This window comes from Microplitis mediator, chromosome 8, assembly GCF_029852145.1.
Source record: "Microplitis mediator isolate UGA2020A chromosome 8, iyMicMedi2.1, whole genome shotgun sequence".
Taxonomy (NCBI): domain Eukaryota; kingdom Metazoa; phylum Arthropoda; class Insecta; order Hymenoptera; family Braconidae; genus Microplitis; species Microplitis mediator.
In genome coordinates, this window is record NC_079976.1 from 10,873,971 (window position 1) to 10,894,828 (window position 20,858).

The 20,858-nt window shown below is 25.9% G+C and overlaps 1 protein-coding gene across 2 annotated transcripts; it reads right to left on the reverse strand.

Annotated features, from left to right (window-relative positions):
- Positions 1–2,666: 2,666 nt before the first annotated feature.
- Positions 2,667–17,458, reverse strand: LOC130673734 (carbonic anhydrase 2). Of its 2 annotated transcripts, XM_057478903.1 has the most exons (8): positions 17,095–17,458; positions 6,174–6,374; positions 5,765–5,886; positions 5,161–5,256; positions 4,749–4,863; positions 4,438–4,527; positions 2,929–3,107; positions 2,667–2,853 (listed from the first exon to the last, which is right to left on the reverse strand). In XM_057478903.1, exons 1-8 carry the CDS (start codon positions 17,120–17,122, stop codon positions 2,785–2,787), a joined length of 900 nt encoding a protein of 299 aa, XP_057334886.1. In that variant the 5' UTR covers positions 17,123–17,458; the 3' UTR covers positions 2,667–2,784. The 2 variants fall into 2 exon arrangements, with proteins under 2 accessions (XP_057334886.1, XP_057334887.1); XM_057478904.1 differs by lacking the exon at positions 4,438–4,527 and having other exon boundaries at positions 17,095–17,455.
- Positions 17,459–20,858: the final 3,400 nt, after the last annotated feature.

The following is a 20,858-nucleotide window of genomic DNA, read 5'->3' on the forward strand; positions in this document are numbered from 1 at the left end:
TTTAAATGCGCATGCGGAGAAAATGAGTGGGATCTAGGATCTGTAGCACATACGCGGGAATTTAAGAATGGATTATGTGTGACGAATATTTATTATAAATTTAAATATATATATGACATATGTATGTGACTAATTAGTATAAAATTAATATTTTAATTTTTTTATAACTAATCTTATTATTATTATTATTATTATTATTATTATTATTATTATTATTATTGTTATTATTATTATATATTTATTGATTTATTTAGCTGGTGATTATTTTAAGAAGATGATGACAGGAAATAATTTGTTAATAGATTTATATTATTAATGTGGGTGTGTTATGATTATTATGACTCATACAATTGGCATTTTTATTTGATACTCAGATTATTATTATTATTATTATTATTATTATTTTATTTTTTGAAATGAAGGGATTACGGCTTTCCTGATCTGATTAATTGACTTTCTTTATTTAGATTGTGGGTAACGTTTCGTTAAACTATGTTAACATCTTCAGACCTTTTTTCTATATAATCAATACAATACAAATTCACAACTAAATTATTATTGTAACTTTTTTTTATCAATACACGGAATGAATTTAAAATTTGATTTAATTTTTAAAAAAATTTTTAGAAATGGATTTTTTTTTGGCAACGGAAAAAGTCATTTTTTTTTTTTTTTTTAATAACTGACAGATAATAATATGAAAAATCCAACAAATGTAATGTTGATTAAAGGAAAAACTTTTATTGCAAAGGTAGATAAAATTTAAGAAAATCTTGTTTATCGAATGTGCATAAAAAAATTTGAAAAAAATAATAAAATATCAAAATAATACTAAGATGGTAATGACCTCAACTGACATGTCGCTGTGAGGTCAATTCGGGTCACATTTTTTATTAGGTCACCTGTAATGTTTTCATAAAAAGTTTTCAGTTTCACTAACAAACGAAAATTTCTCTTTACGTTTAAATATTAATAGTTTTGAATTTCTAATTTACAAATAATTTTTATTTTATCAGTTTTCAAATTTTAATTTTTTATGACTAAAATAAAGGCTGGCTAAAAAAAAAAAAAAGAATTATCATTTACACATCAGCTTCGACTGTCCTGTTTAATGACTGCTAGCATTCCAAGAGGTCCACTTTTCACATGTCCCTCTTATTTATTGTCTGCATGTGCATTTTCTTATATTTTTTTTTTATTCTTACTCTTATTTATCAATTAACGCTATACATTGTACCGAAATTTGTAAATATATATTTTGTGGGAATGATAGCACTTGTGATTACACTCAAATAGAAATTAAATGCTCGATTCTTTCAAATGACAGTGGCCAAATGGGTCAGGTGTCAAACTCTGGGTCAGGTTGTGTCAGAAATATTCACGAGTTTAGTCATTCAGAGCATGGGTTCGATCCCGGCGCCGTGCGGTTAAGCCGAAAGTGACTAATTTAATCTAAAATTTGAAAATCTATCATATAATAATTTATTCAGTGCCGTAAGATGGGCTGTGGTGTTTTTAGTCGATATAGGTTTCACTAATCGGGTTTATTTAAAGATAATTGGTTTAAATTCAGGCTGCGGGCATTTTTTAGAATTTCAAATTAAATGTATCTCAAGTTTTTTTTTAATTTTATTTAAAAGAAAAAAAAGCTTCTACAGATTTTTCATCAACTAATTGGTATTATTAAGACAAAGTCAAAACGTAGTTTTCCATTACTTTCTCATTGATTAATTAAATAAAGACATGACATACGTGATAATATTTACAATTCATTAATAAACAGTCACACCTCAATTCCTGTGTCAATACTAAACATTCTGATAATTAAATTACTTTGAGACCAGACGTCAACAATTTAACACGTCTATTTTTACATTAAAACCATAAATCAATTTTTTTATTTTTTAAATTCAAATAATCACGCGGCAAATAATAAAAATATTTAAAAATAGACAGATCTGTAGTCTGGAAATTAATAATAATAATAATAATAATAATAATAATAATAATAATAGTAATAATAATAATAATAAAAGCACTAAAACAAGAATAGGTGAAAGGCATTGAAACACTTGTCTGAGTGTAGTAACCCCAGGCATCATCAATTGCCGGGCATAAACCGGTTTTGCAGGGACTTCCCATGTTTGTTAAATATTAAATCGCGTTCTTACATACATATATAACTTATCATTGCGTTACGATGAACTCTCTACATGTCCTTACATGTCCATCATGTTTACATTTTGCATAAAATATATATTTTTTTTTCAAAAATAAATAAAAATCAAAGGTCAAATAAATCATTTTTATGATAAATATTTTTTATTCTAATAATCACAGTGAACATCATATCAAACCATATATTTGTATATACTACATAAAAAGCTTGCTATCAAATACTACATATATATTTATCTATTTATATAAGCACATTTTTAAATGTTTAATAATTTTTGTTTAAAAGCCACTTCAATATTTTGTATAAAGAAATATATTTAATATATTAAAATAATTAATTAATTAGATATATATTCATTACGCAACAGTAAGTTTCATCAAAAAATATTATTTTTATATGCAAATAAACTCACAACACAGTGATTAACAATCTAATCTCAAAAATACTAAATAATTCTAACTTTATATATTTTTTAAAATTAATATTAATTATTATTATGATTAACCCCCCGTGATGGTTAATGATTACAATAGGTGCATAAAAAAAATTCCCAATGCTTTTTTTAAAAATCAATTAATTGATTAATTAATTAATAAGTAAAAAAATTAAAAACTTCCACATTCACGAAGCACACGATTACCAAGCGGAAGTGGTGGACGGAAGTTATTGATTACCTGTAATTAAAAAAAAAAATTTATTGTTGGAAAATTTCATTATTTTTTTTTTTCTTAAATAAAATTTTTAATTACCACTCCATGATTTTCATGACAAGGACATTCCTCACCACGCGGAAATTTTCTTAGATTACGGAAGATGTTTAATTGATGATGGGAGACCTCGATATATTTTTTAAATAAAACCCAAGTGACACTTTCATTACATGGCGGAGTTGTCAATGAGCCCAAGTATGTCCAGTATCCATTGTCGTCTGTTGAAAAAAATTTATACAATGGATGATTTAAAAAAAAAAACATAACACAGAGAAAAAAAATAATCTTTTAAGGTCAATAAATTTTCAGTTTCTTAACTCGAAGAAATAAATTTTTATACGAAGAAAATTTTGAATTCAAATTTCAAAAAAGTTTATTAATTTTAACCGAAATTACTTGAGTTAAGCTAGTGTTCTATTTAAAATCATTTTTTTTTAGTCTTAAAAATTTTTGTACTAAGTGATCGCAATAAAAACAATTTTTAGCGCAAAAATTCTTACGCTTAAAAAAATGTATTTGATATAATATATACATGCTCAAATTAAACGTTGTTAAATGCTAACATCAACCTCATATACTTTTTCATAAAACACGGATCATTTCTGATTGGTCGGATGCAATGTTTAAATTTTCTTAAAGCACTACTGCATTCCTTCTATCTCGAAATTTGACAAAAATGGGCGTGACATATCCCTACTCTATAATTCAAGTTATCAAAATGTTCGATAGGTTTGAGGTGAACTCACCTTTACTCAAAGCTCCACCCTTATTAAAAGAAACGATTCAAAACGATTAGAAAAAAAAAATTTGAAATACTTTTTAATGCTTCTGAATACTTTTGAATCACCCTTCTTAAGGGCATTTAACATTGCAAATCGTTTCGGATCATTTCTCTTAATCAGGGCATAACTCGCAAAAAAAAAAAATGATCTAGTTTGCACATGCACCTTAAATTTAATAGCTAACGACTGTAATGTAGATTATCATCATACGTCATCTTAAGTTTATGACTTTATTTTTAAATGTAACTAACTTTCCTACAGCGTTGCCAAATCTACTGACAATATATGACATCCATATTAGTATTAATTGCCATAGTGGCAACGTTGAGAATAAAATTTCACTGTCTAGTTTGGTCGCGCTCACGGGGTATCACCGCGATTCCACGTTCATTTGACATTTGTTAGTTAATATATAATTAATTTATATGATTATAACTTTAGAAACTACTTTAATGTATGCTAAATAGATCAAACATGGAATAGCTAAATTGTTGAAAGCTAAAAAAAATGAATAAACATTGGTTTTTTTCAATGACAAATTATCAGAATATTTACGATTGCATGACGCTGACTTTAGAAATCTAACGGCGTTTTAATTTTGAGCATTCATTATATAACATATCGCAGACAACTAGTGACATCTAAGATACTATTTTTTCTCAATACTGCAATTTAATAATTTTACTAATTAATTGATTAATTAGTTGATAAATTGTTTGTTAGTGTAAGCCGTGTAATGAATAATTATTAGTGTACCATCACCAACCTTGAAAGCCACATTTATTATCCTGTCGCATGATTTTGTCTGCCCATCTCATGCACGGATTAACGCATCTACCCGCACGTCCACCGCGAACTATTGTTAATATTTATGTTAATTGTTAATTATTATTTATTAATTTTAATAAAATAACAATTTAATAACCGGAATCCGAACTTTAAACAAAGTAAATTTAAACAACTCTGAGGTTCGCGGTTCGAATCCCGGTCGTGGTATTTACATTTTTTTTTTTTTTTTTTTTTAATTGTAGGCATTGTTAATTATAAAGCGATTGTTATGTAAATAAAAATAATTACCAGGAAGAAGTTTACTGGGATCGATAGGTTCGATAACGTCAACAATTTCATCTTTGTGCGAAACATACGGTAGCATACGAGCTATTTTGTCCATTTCTTCATGAGTTTTTCCAACCTGATAAGATATTTTTTTTTTTTTTTCATTAAATTAACTGTGTAGATATTCATGTTGTATTTATGTTTATGCAATAGGTCAAACTCTAAAGTTAAATTCTTTGTATAAATACATTTACATAAATTTATGTCATATCGATACTTTAAATTATCAATTATCTAATAACGCAATAATTTTTCTTTTTATTATTCAATTTTATATTTCCTTATGTAATTTTTAGAATTCTTTTTTTTTATTACGTCGCACAAGTTTACATTATTTATGATCATTTTTTTTTTAATTTTTTTTTTTACTGACCTTGAGAAAAACTCCAAGTACTGCCAAACCATCAGGTGCTTTGGCAGCGTCATTAAATGTACGATACTTAGTAGTATTCCAATGTACCAAATGTAACTAAAAAAAAAAAAAAGAAATAAATAAAAATAATAATCTTTTAATTGGCAAAAAAAAAAAATTACTAAATTATCTACAATTGTTGTGTTGTTGCGTACTCGCCCATTGGTAATTTACTCGATAATAGATATCATAATTGGCTTAGCTAGTAATTAATTTCTATTTTTTTTTTTAAATCATTTTTTCTCAACTCGGCTCCATTTAAAAAAAACTTTAAATTCCATGCACTTAATTCTTATTCTGTTTTTAAATATTCAAGTAGCAAATATTAAAAGCAAAAAAATAAAATAAACAATAAACGTGACTAGTTGAATAAAATATGACCGCGATTCTAAACCGGGTCGACGTGTAATGAGTTTCAATAAATCTACATCTGAAGACCATATAAATGATTTACATTTTTATTTTATTTAACAAAAAAAAAATAAAATATTTAATGAGTAGTTTCTAATGCTGTAATTAATGTGAAAGGATAGTAAATTAATTTGAGTGAGAATAATTAATTTACCTCGCCAGCAAATGCTTGACCGTCTACTGTATGCTCAGAACCTCGGGAATCACTACATCCCCAATGACAATGATACTGTTCTAATTTATAAACATCATCCATTAGTGGTCCTCCACTCAAAACTAAAAAAAAAAATAATATAATCAAAAATCAAAAGAAAAAAAAATTTTTTTTTTGAATTTTTGAATTATCGCGCTCGGTTGAATTTGACTCAAACACCCAAACTTTGATAAATTAATTTTGTTTTTTGTGGTCTTCAATATTAAAATTAAAAATTATAGTAATTGGGAAAAAAATTAATAAGTTAATGAAAATATTCACAAGTGATCTGAATCATAGCGAGTGGGCCATAAAATAAAATAAAAATAAATTATAAAATTGGATAAAATAAATTAAATGATAGACGTACAAGTTCCATCACCGTCGCAATCAACTCTCCAACAATAACCAGGATTAACAAGTTTTTTTGAAGCAGTTGACGGATATTTCCAACGCAGCGGTTTACTGCTAAGTGCCTCGTGATCAGATTCTGCACGGTCCGTTTCGATGTTCACCGGACTCTGCCTTGAACCTGCGGCCATTGGGAATTTTTCCACCCATGTACTGGGACCTTTATTAACAAAATCAAAAATAAAATAATTTGTTTTATTGAATAATTGTAGGACCAATAAAATTATACAAAATTTGGTTTTAATATATAACGACCTCTTTGGCAGAGACTTGAATTATTGTAATGCAAACTTTTATTTATTGCTAGCAATATTTGTGATTTCTCGGTTTAATGAGAAAAATTATTTAAACAGTTACTTTGATAGGCATTAAACAAATAAATTTTGATATAAAATAAACAAAATATTACAGAAAATAAGAATTTTAGTTTCACTTACATATCGATTTAATTGAATACTTTATACAATTAATGTAAGAAATCAATAATGTATATTATAAAATATTCAGAATAAAACAATAAGTTTTTTATAATCGGAGATTTTTATTTTTTATAATAAAATCAAGTGTTTTAATTAATGCAACTGCGCGTCAGTGCGATTGAGAAAATATTAAGAAGGAATATAATTAAAGAAAAATAAACTTACTTTGAGATTTATTTTAAAAGTATCAAAATTGAATAAACAATTATTTTATAAATTACGTTATATAAATAGATTGAAGGTTTTATAGATGACAAACCGGACATTAAATCTTATGAGTTTAATGTATATTTAGTAACTTTCAACAGCGGGAACTAAAAATGTCGGATTTATCAACATAGATTAATAAATAATCAATAAAATTAATTGTTATCGAGTTGATTATGAGCTCAGTATTTTTATTTTAATATTAATTCATTATTATATGGATTTACTTAAACATTGCTAACAAATTAAATTTCGTTTTAAATTTATCCTCTCGCTATTAATTTATTTGAATTTTTGAAAGTACACTGAAAAAAAGAAATATTCATTCCAAATAAATCAATTTATTTATGGCTTTTTTTAAATATTTCTTTATGACAAATAAATATATTTGGTTCAACTAAATATGACAGTTGATTCAAGTAATTATTAAGTTTGACTAAAATATGTGAATAAATGATATATTTGTGGTAAAGATATTAAATTTGTGACAAATAATGGAAAATTTGGCGATACTTAACATACATTTGAAACACATGGGCCAGCTTATATTTATTTGCAGCAATTGGATCATTTCTTTACCACAAATAAATCACTTATTTCACGCAATTAAATTGCTCAAATATATTATTTCTTTCTCACAATTAAATATTTATTTAGCCATATCCAAATATATGATATCTTTGTCTTGAATAAATCTTAGTCGACTCAAATAAATCTTTTTTTCAGTATGCGGAAACTTTTTAAAATCTTAAATAAATTATGTGTCTATTTTTTAAGTTCAATTATATGTATTATATGTATCAATTTTTGATCACTTAACCCTGATTAAATACTCCGATTGAAATCAATGAATTCCGATTGAAAGTCTATCTGATTTCAATCGGATTCAATCGGAATTCAGCGGTTTCAATCGGAATTTTTAATCAGGGAAGTAAAGGCTGGCTGATAAAAAAAAACCCATTGTCATTTACACAGCTCCGACAGTCCTGTTCGTCTAAGATTTTCAAATCTCTAATTTAATAATAATTTATTTAGTGCCGTAAAATGCGCGCACGGATAGAAGGATTTCTTAGCATTTAAAAAAGATTTCTTAGTATTTAAGAAATAATTTCTTAAACATCATTTTTTTGTATTTAACAAATATTTTTTACTATTTAAGAAATGATTTCTTGATAGTTAAGAAATCATTTCTTAAGGCATGATTTCTTAACTATTAAAAAATCGTTTCTTAAGTACTAATACGAAATCCATCTATCAGTGCGGTGGTGGCAAAGTCGATTTAGGTTTTACTAATCGGGTTTACTTGAAGATCCCTGGTTCATGCTGCGGATATTTTTTATAATTTTAAATTAAATTTACAGAAAAAGAAATCACTACCTGTGACATTTAATATAAAAATCAGATTTCGAGTTCAAGTTTAAATAAAAAATGAAAACTTTTTCGTTATCATTTAAAAAAAAAAACTTCATCCTCATTTTAGAAACTGACTAAAAATTAATTATTACAAGTTTTAATCATAAAGAAATCTTTCGTATTTATTAATAAATAAACAATTATTTCTTCAAAATTGTTTATAAATTTTTAAGAATCATGTTTACTATGAGTTAAAAAGATAATGGATAGCTTATTAAATTTATTAGTATTGAAAAAAAAAAAAAAAAAAAAAAAAAAACAATTGTAAATGACAATCATGTGCAACAGTTTACTCCCCAGTAATAATAATAAGTAATGTAATTTTCTCATCTGACAAATTACCACACTTCGTTCCAATCAAGGTCACTCGTGACAATGAGTCACTTCAGTGTCTACGACCGTGATATTATTCAAATAATTAATACTCCAATTTCTTGTCAACTATTTATTATTTCCAATAATTTATTTACGGATGCAAGTAGCGGAATACTGAAAATTTTTATTGTTCACAAGAAAAAAAAAAAAAAAAAAACTGATCAAGGTAAAATAGAAGGACAAGTAATACATTGACATTGAATTAAACAATATATATTTACAATATTCGACAGTCGTCTTGATCATTTCCGTTTTACAAATTACTGTTAGAAAAAATATATACTTAATTCTTTGATTGAAAGATAAATAAATAAAAAAATATAACAATTATAATAAAGTAATAGAGGAAGGGCGAGCAAAATGGGGCCGCCAAGGAAGTAATGGATTTTTGTACATTTGAATAGGGTCAGGGTTTTTTGACTTTCATTAGGAGTCATTAAACCAAATTACCAGTTGCCATTGAAAAAAAATTTTTTCCTGGGTGAGAAAAACGGACCACCCAAAAAAAAAAAAGTAAAAAAATGTCTTTTTCTTTCATTTAAAAAAAATGGCTAAATTGTTTATGTCTAATCTAAATAAAAAAAAAAGATTTGCAATATTGTTAATAAATAAAAATGACAAGTAAACAAAATTATTGAAGATAAATAACTTATTTAAAATTTAAATATAGTGAACAAGAAACCGTATATATTTTTTGTGACTAACAATACATTGAGCCCAACAATACATTGAGCCCACAAACAAATTTCTGAAAAAAAAAAATATATTTTGAAAATATACTTTAGAAATGTCAAAATTGTACAAAAATTATGATGAAAGTCGTACATGTCGATTAAAAAAAATTTTTACCAAATTTTTGGGGTGGTGCGTTTAACCCACCCGGTCTCGTGCCGCCCGTCTTTCCTCTACATATAAATAAAAAATTAATGAGAGTAGATAATAAAGAAAATATACTTGTATATTATTTATAGCGTTATAAATTACGTCACTTATACTTCATATAGATCGTAATGTACATACAATGTACATTACCCTAAATGACCCTAATAAAGTCCACCGCTTTTCTTTTTTTCTGGCCCCCCGTGTTTAATATCCTGATTATCCCTTTTTATATAACTATTTTCGTATTTATTCAGTTATTATTTTTATACATATAAACATATTAGTTTTTTTTCTTTTTTTTTTTCGTGTCTTGTTTATTATTATGTACTCAATAATAATTTGATGCTCAGAATCAATAAATGGGTATAATGTCTTCTCTATTGTATTATGTTTATTAAATATTTAATAACGTTATGCCTATAACACAAATTAATTATTTATTGCATACTTTTTATCGTTTTAATGTCTTTGATTTATTTTTTGTTTCTAAAAAAAAACGTTACAAATTATATAGTTAAAACAATTTTATTACGTCCACTGAGAGAAAAGTGCTTAGTAACCTGAACTATTCAGCGACAGATATAAAAATATAGTCTCCTTAACCAATTTTTATTGTTACTGGAACTATATACTAGTGTGAATCAGCACGAAAAAATAGTTACATTAACTAATCTTAAGAAACTATTTTTGCCTCATTATAGTCACTACAAAACTTCAATCTTTTTAAATCAAGACTTAGTAGTGAACACAATATTACCTTTATCATTGGGTCGATTAACATAATATAGATACAGAAACTATGTTAGCTTAGTGACTGTATGATAGTTGGTAGAAATAATTTTAATAGTTGACTCAACTAAGAGTTTAGTCGTCGTTTCATAGAACTGCATTTATTTAGTTTCTTTTACTACTGACAAAAGTATCAACCGTACTATTTCATCTTAGTCGTCTAAACAACCAATTTCCAGTTAATTTAATAATTATAGAATATTTCTGCTGACTAATAATCAACTGTAAAAAAAAATTCAAAGGAGAATATAGTTATGGATATCCTTAATATTTAGTTTCCCTAGCTATAAATTCCGATCCTAATGCCAAAAGTGCGTACTGCAAAATAAACACCTTATTGGTTCTGCTGAGCCAAAGAAGCGTATCAAACATTTTTTTTGCTTAGCAATTCCGAATTGTTAAAAATGTGAAGATCGATTAAAAAAGTGAAAAAAAAAATATTTTTTTGTACCAAAAGGGCGTGTAAAAATTTTTTGTTGTCAATCAATTCGGAATTATTTATTAAAATGAAAATCAATCAAGATAATTTATATCTTTTTTCCCAATAAATTTTCCTTTTAGCTTAAACAACTTTTTTTTTTTTTTTTTTTTTTGGTTGAAGCATACAAAAATTCTCGCGTTAAAAAAATAGTAGTTATTCTGAGAAAATTTATTTTCTTCAAACTAAAAAATGCAATTGTTACTAAAAACTAACATATCTTGCTACAAAACATATCTCCTATAATAAGAAATTAAAACTCTTTAAATAAGTAAAAATTTTTCGATTTAAGCGTGAGAATATGTTTACTTGAAAAAAAATATTTCGATTCGAGATAAAAATTCAAGATAAATTTTTACATGTTACAGAAGTTTTTATTTCTTAATATTAGATATTTTTTTGAAGCAAGATGTAATAGTTTTTTGTAGCAATCTGCACTTTTTTGTTTAAAGAAAATAAAATATCTCGGAATGAGTATTATTATTTAACGCAAGAACTTTTTATGCTCCAACCAAAACAGAATAGTTGCTTAAACTAAGGGATAAATTTCTTGGGAGAAAACATCTATATGGAGGAGAGAGAAGTCACCAGAGCAAGGCAACAGCATTGGGAGTAGTTCGGTGCTCGCCACTAGATCGCGCCCACCTTTTGTAGTGTCCCTGGTAAGAAATTTATTTCAGAAGTATTATATTCCAAGCTTGAGAACGATTCTGGCATTAGTATTTCTCTGTTATTTGACAGAGTGACTAGTATCATTTTTTATTGTAATATAGTATGTACTAAATTACATTATGACATTAATGTTTAACAATAATGTTTCCTAAAATAATTTTTGTAATAATAGAAAAACATCAAGTACATTTAATGTAATAGAAAAAAAAATTTCTGTATTTATCATATAAATGTTGGCTATTAAAGAAAAAAGAATTCAGTAACAATAAAACAAAATTTGCACTACAGATCGCTAAATAATTTTGTTTCTTGCAATACTAAATTATGGCAATGGTAACTATGAATGTTTAGTTACAATGAGTCAAAATAGTACATTCGCAGAAAGTTCGATTTTCTAGTGTGTACATCTAGACACAAATACTTATTGCTACTATTATAAATGATCTGAAGAACTAAGTGTACATTATTAACATCACAATAATCTTAATGTTTATTAGACTAAGAATAAATTGCTTACTACAATATAAATTATAGTTATGTTAACTTTAAACTGATAGTAATAAAAACTTTCCCTAAACTAGTTATGTTCATTATTGCTATCTTAGTATATGTAACTAAAAATATTAAGAACGACTATGAAGTCGTAGAGCACTTTACTGTGGCGTATTAGTTACTGAAACTGACTTCAATAGCTGAGTCGTCTGTGAACTACGATGCCTTAGTTCAGAAAACCGATTTTTTCTCTCAGTGTCGAAAAATTATTTTTATTAACGAGGTTTGAATTTGACGGATGTAAGAAATATGGGTGTTTTATTTATTGTATAGCGTATAAATGATTGAAAATATACTTTATTTAGGGAAAATTTAATAGTGTATCGAAGTCTATGGTCAGTTTAATTTTGTAAGCAATGGTCAAGTAGTTTTGGAATCAATTATTTTTCGAATAAAATCCGAATTTTCTAAAAAATTTTTTTTTAGAAAAATTTTAAAAAATGAGAGCCAAATATCGTTCGGTCTACGGTAAAGAGACACAGTAGGCTCGCACTATACACACTCACACATATACATGTGTTTTAGCGTGTACTTGGCGCGAGATACTATCGTATCTCCTATGATGCTTCGTTTGAAACGAACATTTTTTTTTAGTAGCTGGTACAAGAAAATTTTGTTGTTTAGGTTGAGAAAAAAATTCCCTGAAAATTTCAGCTCTTAATTTTGATTTTAAGTACTTCCTCTCAAGCATCAAAGTTTTTCCATTTAAAAAGCGTGTAAATCGAATAACTTGTTTTTTAAATTGCTATAACTTGGCCGGATTTTAAGCTATCGTTTTGAAACCAGTTTTTATTTGTAGAGTATTTGTTGCTTTTTAAAAGTCTATACAACGATTTTGCTCTAATTCGATCTATGTTAATTGTATCAGCTCCGAAAGTAAATTTTTTAATTTTTTCATATATTTTTATTAATAGTGAAAAAGCAGCTCTACGAAATATATGCGTAGGACTAATCTTTTAGGAAATTTTGTCCTCTACAAAATTGTTCATCACATTTATACTGCTAAAGTGCATTGGTTATAAGATACGAGCAGTTTCACCTTTACATTAAAAAAAATTTGTACTATATTAAGCTTACAAATCTTTTTTACTGTAAATTTTCAACTGCTCGTATCTTATTAACATCGCCTTTTAGCAATATAAGTGTGACCAACGATTTTGCGAAGGACAAAATTTCCTAAAAGATTGATACTATACATATTTTTCGTGAGATCAACCGTTTTTTCACTATTAACAAAAATATATGAAAAGAGTGGAAAATTGACTTTCGGCGCTGATACAATCAACACTGATCGAGTTAGAGCAAAATCGTTGTATAGACCTTTAAAAGCAACAAATACTCTACAAATAAAAACTGATTTCAAAACGATAGCTTAAAATCCGGCCAAGTTATAGCAATTTAAAAAAAAAGTTATTCGATTTACACGCTTTTTAAATGGAAAAACTTTGATGCTTGAAAGGAAGTACTTAAAATCAAAATTAAGAGCTAAAATTTTCAGGGAATTTTTTTTTAACATAAATAACAAAATTTTCTTGTATCAGCTAAATAAAAAATGTTCGTTTCAAACGAAGCACCCTAGTGTCTCCTGATAATTCCAGAAACAAAGGTGTATAAAAATTTTTTTAATTACTATTGAAAAAACTTTGAAATTTTTTTTTTTTGTATAAGGTAAGAGACCTAGTACCCGATCACTCATGTATTTTTATGTCTATATTTAATTGAATTTAGTAAATATAGATATACAAATACATGGAGTGATCGGGTAATAGTTCCCTGATCGGGTACTAGGTCTCTTACCTTATCTCTTAAATTATTGAATTTATGTAAAAATTTATGGGAACCTTTCAAAAACTACTGTTCCGATTTGTTTAAAAGTAAAACGGTCCATAAATCATCAAAATAACTTTCAATAATTCAAGTAATTTGATACGAATTCTAAAATTAATAACATTCCGTACAAACGTGAGTATATTGTCAGTAAATATTGTAACATTTTTTTGCAAACGTAAATAAATGATGATAAAATAAATGAATGAATCATATTAAATACAAACTTACACGTGCTTTTGATAAAAAATAATAATTATTTTTAGAGATAAGGATGTTGATAATAAAATAATAGCAATAAGCATTATACGCGATAAAATATTTTATTATTGCATCGTGAAAATTGTTTATAACTCTGTCACCTTGCTTAATATTAACCGGTAATAATTCTTTATTTATTTATTTCTTTTGTTATTTTTTCTTTTTATTGCAATTGTCATTATTTATACAATGTTCATATTTAATGCAATTTATTTACGAGGTCGATTTCACATTTTTTATTATGATTGTTATTATTATTATTAATTATTAATTATTATTATTAAGAGAATAAAGTAAATTTTCATCCAGCCATGTCTCTATGATAGAATCAGTTAATGTTATTAAATTTGGTATCTTTTTCAAGATCATAACTGGAATTTGTGCCTTTCAACTCTTTTTATTGCCAAGTATCGAGATAAATCAACTTATTTATATCATTCGAATTACATTTAAATTGCGTGCGAAAAAAAATATGATAGTACTTATTTTCTTTAAATAAATTGATATTTTAATTATTTTATTACTGAGTCTAGCTGAATATCACTAAATATACATAGTTGTTATCTATATTATTAAGAGAGAATTAGAACAATTTAGTCCATGGCATGTCTCTATGAAAATAAAAACTAAACAAATTTAATTTGGTATCAGTGAAAAGTTCTTGACCCCTTAAAAACTTAAGGGTCTCATTCCCTTAAAATTTGACCATGTGTGGATTTTTTTAAGTATCCCATGATTATACAATTGTCAAAATCGATGAGTTTGCGAATTAATGACAAAATTTGTTTTATTAAACTTGAATGATGACAAAAATAAACAAAATATCTGAGAGTTAATTGATAAGGATTTAATAAACAATGAAATTTAAATCATACTTGATAATTTTTCGTAGTGATACTCGGGCTGTCATATAGTGACTGCAGGTTACCTGTTGTTATTATTATTATTTCTTATTTTGTTTTCTTCAATCAATGCCCGACATTTATTTAAAATTTTTTTTTTTAATTTTAAATAAATTTTTTAAAATTTGACATTGAAAAAAAAATAATAATTTTAAAAAACAACTGATAAGTAATGTAAATAAATATTAATATGCATGTGTATATATAAATATATATATATATATTTTTTTTTTTATTGGATTTAATTTTCTTACTATCAGGGGGCAACTAATAAAGTGATGACGTCAAATGCTTATATTATTTAATTGTCATTCAATTATTATCATTATACAGGTGATGATAATTTTTTAAGACTGCGCAACGATTTAAATTTAAAGTTTTAACTGTAATTAATAATACTAATAGAATGTTTAAACGAATTTTTGCTGCGTATAAAAAATAAATTTAGACAAGGTTGAGAAAGTAAACAATCAAAACAATTGATTTATAAATTATAATTAATGATAATTAAAAGGTAAATGATAAATGATGTACGAAAACGCAAAATGCGGTGCACAAACAATACTCGAACGCTTGAAACAATTGAATCGTATGACTTGATAGTATAAATTATTCATTATTATACTCCTCTATACCATTTGAAATATCAAAAGCTTTTTAAAACGATCAATTCGACCTTTTTTTATTATTTATTTCCGTTTGCATTTAAAAATTTGTTTTTGTTTTTTATTTTAATTCTCAAATAATTTTTAATAAACGAAATGTTATTTGAATTCATATAATTATTTTTTTTAAATAATCATAATAATGAAAATTTTCGAATCGGAATATCGATTAAAATTTGAAAATTTTCGTATCAAAATTATCAAAATTTGTAGTACCGATTTAAAAAAAAAACAATATCTCGAAATAAAAAGTCTATAAATCGATTTTTAACTTTAATCGATCTCATATTTTGATAAAATCATTATCTATATACATTATACATATATATTTTTTAAAAATCCAATCTACCGGTTTTTAATAGTTTAATATCTCAAAATTACGAAATTCTCCACAAATAACTTTTTTATCCCTTCAAAAAATCAAAGCCAGCTTTTGATTCAAAATATTATATTTCACCTACTTAACGAGCGCGGTAAATTTTTTTTTCTAACAAAAAAGTAGAACTTGTCATTTTTTTAAAAAAATAAGTGCATCGACCGACCTCAAAAGAGAAAAGTATTGATTTCCATTCACATCATGGATTCAACTAAGTCTCCTCATATACGTATGATAAAATAATGCTGTTCCGCTTGGTACCAACATGTCTTCGTGCTTAGAAAATTTTAAAATCCAAACTACATAACAACAATTCTCACAATCGTCTTCTAATAAATACCTCACTGACTTACTATCTCGCTACCGATTTAACTCTTTTCCTTCTGTAGCCGAAATTTATCGCGATCGCTATCTTCATATTTATGCAAATTATTCACTTCTTATTATTTATTTATCTGTTTTTTTTTTTTTTCGTTCTTCCTATTTTTTATTTTGACATCTGTGCTATTTACATCCATTTAAATTTTTACAAAGGTCATTGACTCTAAATGAACGGAAAAATAATAATAATAATATTATTATTATAATTATTATTATTGTTATTATCGTAGACAAAAAAGATCAAATTTCTTTTCGTTTATATATATGAATATAATTCGTGAGCTCATTCAACCGTCTTGAAATCGATACTTAACGATTTAATCATAAAATATTAAATATTACATTATATTTTTACGATATATCATTACATGTTGCACTCATATACTTGGAAGAAAAAAAAAATTTATATGTATATATAAATGTATATACATAAATATTATGTTTTGAGTATTTAATTTTAAAAAATACCGCGTAAAATATTTAAAAAAAGTATATGAAACAATAAAAATATTTTACCCACTTTTTATTAGAGTTAATTAGGCAATAAAACTAACGTTCCGTTTTCTATACCACGTCCAATTTAAAAAAATTAAGAACAATAAACAAATAAGTAAAACATACCATTGCGATAATAATCCCATCTGTCCATCGCGGGGGGGTTCTATCGGAAATTCAGATCCGCGAAATTAAGATCCGAGTATAATCTGCTCCCGGTCGTCTTGCCTGCTTATTCAAACTTGTTTTCAACAAAAAAACAACCCGCCTTTTTTTTAAATCTTCAAATCACTCTTTTAAAATTCACTTCTTTTTCTGTTTACAAAATATTTATTTTCCCAAAAAACTCAATATTTACTGTTATTTATTTTTAAACTTAATAAAATTTTTCGGAAAAAAATTTCTTTTTTTTTATGTATTTGTATATTTACATATATATATGTACATATATAGATGTTGTGAGTTTGAAAGCTGGGACAGAAATGTTGAACCGGCCGGTCCCCAACAGACTTTATAAATCGCGTCATCACGTGACTACAGTGACGTGTCGTGTGTAAATGTACTTGTTTGTATTGCATATATATATATATTCATATTTATATATGTGTATATATATATGTGTGTGTAATGTATCTAAGTCTATATAATACAAATATAAGTTTAAATAACCACTTATTCCCTCTTTTTTTTTAAACCACGTGATAATAGTGATAGTAATGTATATAAATATATACACAAATACTATGTTATATATATGGTATATCATTCATGATTGTATTTAGTGCAGTAGCTAAACATTTATCGCGGTTCAAATAATAAAAATAAATAAATTTGAGATTAGGATAAAAAAAATTTCAAGGACATATATATATATATATATATATATTTTTTTTTTTTTTTTTTTTAGATTTATGTTATAGTCTTACTAATTGTTATTATGACTTTTGTTCTATTTAAATAATATTAAATTTTTTTGAATAAAAACTTGTGTTTTTTTTTTATTTAGTTTGATTGTTGATAAAAGAAACGCACGTGAGCTGAATTATAAGATATTAAATTGCTGATTACATTTAATTTTTTGATAAAATATGTCAGCGTATGACATCTGTCTTTTATGTTTTATTTATGTGGTGATAAGAAAAATGTTTTTCATTCACAGTTTATTATTTAAGGAGAATAGATAAACAATTGGTGCATCTATATATCTTTAGAGAGTAGAGAATTGAAGGAAGATATTTTATTTTGATAAAAACAAATATTTACTTTTAATTTGTATTTGATGAATTGGTAAATAATAATGGAAAAATTATTTATAGTTTGTTTTTTTTTAGAGGCGGTTGTCTTACTGATTTAACTTAAAACGCAATTTAATTATGGTATGATTCATTGGACGTATTTAGACTCCATGAAGGTTGAAAATTGCATTCCTAGTCTCCAGTCTAAATTTGAATTTTAAATATTTATTTATTTGTTAATTAGGTATTTAATTTTTTTTTTTTAGAAGCTTGGATCTGCAATTTACAAAAATTGTCTTTTAATGTTTTACTTTAGTCATAATTATTTTTTTCTTATTTTTGAAAAAATTAAAAATTTTAACTTTAAAACCTTGAGCTGGAAATATTGATTTTAGAATAAAAATCATAAGGATCGTTTTTGTAAAACTAAAAATTTTTTATAAAAAAGTATATAATTCTCTCAATATTTTTATTCTTCATGTCAGAATTTTGAATTTTGTTTGAAGAAATTTTGTGCTTAAAAAATGATGACTTTGATATTTTTGAAGCCGCAAAAGCATCTGGAGCTTTATATATTTATTTTAGAGCAGAAGACAAAGATATATTTTATATAGGGCTTTAAAGTCTTTGCAAAAAAGGCCATGTACGTTTTTTTAAAAAATTGAATAGTTTACAAATTACAGCCTTATGTAAGTAAAATTCATTTTTTTTTTGTAAAGATTGTTAAAAAAGGTTGTGTAAAAGAATAATTCTAAAAATAAATTTCTCGATAAAAAAAAATGAGGAAAGAAAAATAATTTAAACGGAAATAAGTAATTCTATGAAACTGGATGTGTTATTATGTAACGCGAAAGGAAATTGAGATACTCTGATAATTTATTGTACTTTAAAGATATAAAATAAAAATATTGAAACATAAATAAGCTATAAATTTTTAATATTAATAAATTATGTGATATAACATTTTTTAGTCAAGCAAACAAGTTTACGTAAAACAGATCATATAATTTCATATTTTCCGCCAAATAAATTTTTTAAAAACTAAAAAAAAAAAAATTATTTTTAATTAATTGAAATTAAAAAAAGATACCAGTTTTTTATAAAAATTATTTTAGTTAAGTGTAGGTTACGGTACCCACATCAATATTTAAAAAAAAAAAAAAAAAAAAAAAAAAAATCCTAAACAAACATTTTTTTTGAAATTTTTATCTGTACAGTCGAATTTCCCAGTACATTTCCACTAATTTAAGCACCCACATCACTATTCAGATAAAAAGTTAAACAAATCATATTATATATTCATATAAATAACAAATATATAAACTAGTCCATCTTATCCAAACATATTGATGTGGGTACTCATATTTCGCAGAATTTTACGATCTACTCCACTACACAGTTCATTTATCCTACCGAAAACCGATTTTTTTGTGAGCCGCGCCAAGTACACGTTCAAAATCTATTACGTATTACATGGAGTATAATTTTTTTACGAAAAAAAAAAAAATAACGAAAATCATAAGTATTACTAAGTAACGTGAATGTTGTAGAGCTAAAAAAATAATAACAATTAAATGTACAAAAAAAAAATGGTTAAATATACTTGATGTGCGTTAACGCACAAAATTATTGTTTAGTCGTGTCGTATCTTCTAAACCTCTCATATTCAAATACTTTGAATTGACCTTAATAGCGCACACCAAGTACACCTAAATATTTTTAATTTCCCGGTACGAAAATTGCAAATTTTCAAAAAAAAGGAAGTTATTGGTTTCGGTCCGATTTTCGAAAATCGAGTTTTCATCAAATGTCGACGTTTTGAGGTCCTAGGAAGCTATTCTATTTCCGGATGGACGTCCGTGTGTAGGTGTGCGTGCGCGCGTGTGTGTGTGTGTGTGTGTGTGTAAACTTTTTTTGTCCGGCGATATCTTTGGAACGAATTAACCGATTTGAACGTTCTTGGTGGCAATCGAAAGGGCTCAACAAGACTTAAAATTAATTAGATTTTGGGGTAGATTGGTCATGTAGTTTACGAGTTATGCGAAGAATAAAAATTAAAAATTTTTTTTTGTTTTTGATTTTTTGCGTATAATTCATGAACCTCTTGCCCAATTCGCCTCAAAATGTAATTAGTTCTAAGCTTTGGTGAGCTTTTTTGATTGCCACCAAGAACGCTTGGATCGGTTCCTTCGTTCCAAAGATATCGTCGGACAAAAATTATTTTTGTGAAAATAAATGGCGCAATGTTATATTACCGATAAGTTTATTGCGGATATAATAATACTGTAGTTAAGAGAATTCATTATTGAACTAATGTTATAAATCCTAATATAGTTAATGACAACTATTCATACTAATGCATATATATAAAGATATTCGCAAAATAATTTTCACCATACCTGTGCCGAAAGGGTAAATTCCTACCCCATTATAGAGACTAATCTCCCCGCGTAGCATTTGACTCATTCAACTTGAAGAGAGCAAAATGAAGTTTGTAAAAATATTCGCCATTGGTAGCACCAGTAGAAAAAAAAAAATATAAAAATACATACGGAATTGTGTATACAATATGCTATCAGTTATCACTTTTAATTATCACTGAATATCCAAATAATCAGACCAATTGCCGTCCAACAATAATTTTTTCTAACAAAT

What these genes read in the sequence shown, in the direction of transcription:
- LOC130673734 (XM_057478903.1), bottom strand. Translation starts at nt 17,122, where the DNA reads ATGGACAGATGGGATTATTATCGCAATG. An exon ending in TTGCGACGGTGATGGAACTT is followed by an intron (nt 5,887 to 6,173) that starts GTACGTCTATCA and finishes TTTTTTTTTTAG; the next exon opens with TTTTGAGTGGAGGACCACTA. An exon ending in GTCAAGCATTTGCTGGCGAG is followed by an intron (nt 5,257 to 5,764) that starts GTAAATTAATTA and finishes TTTTTTTTTTAG; the next exon opens with TTACATTTGGTACATTGGAA.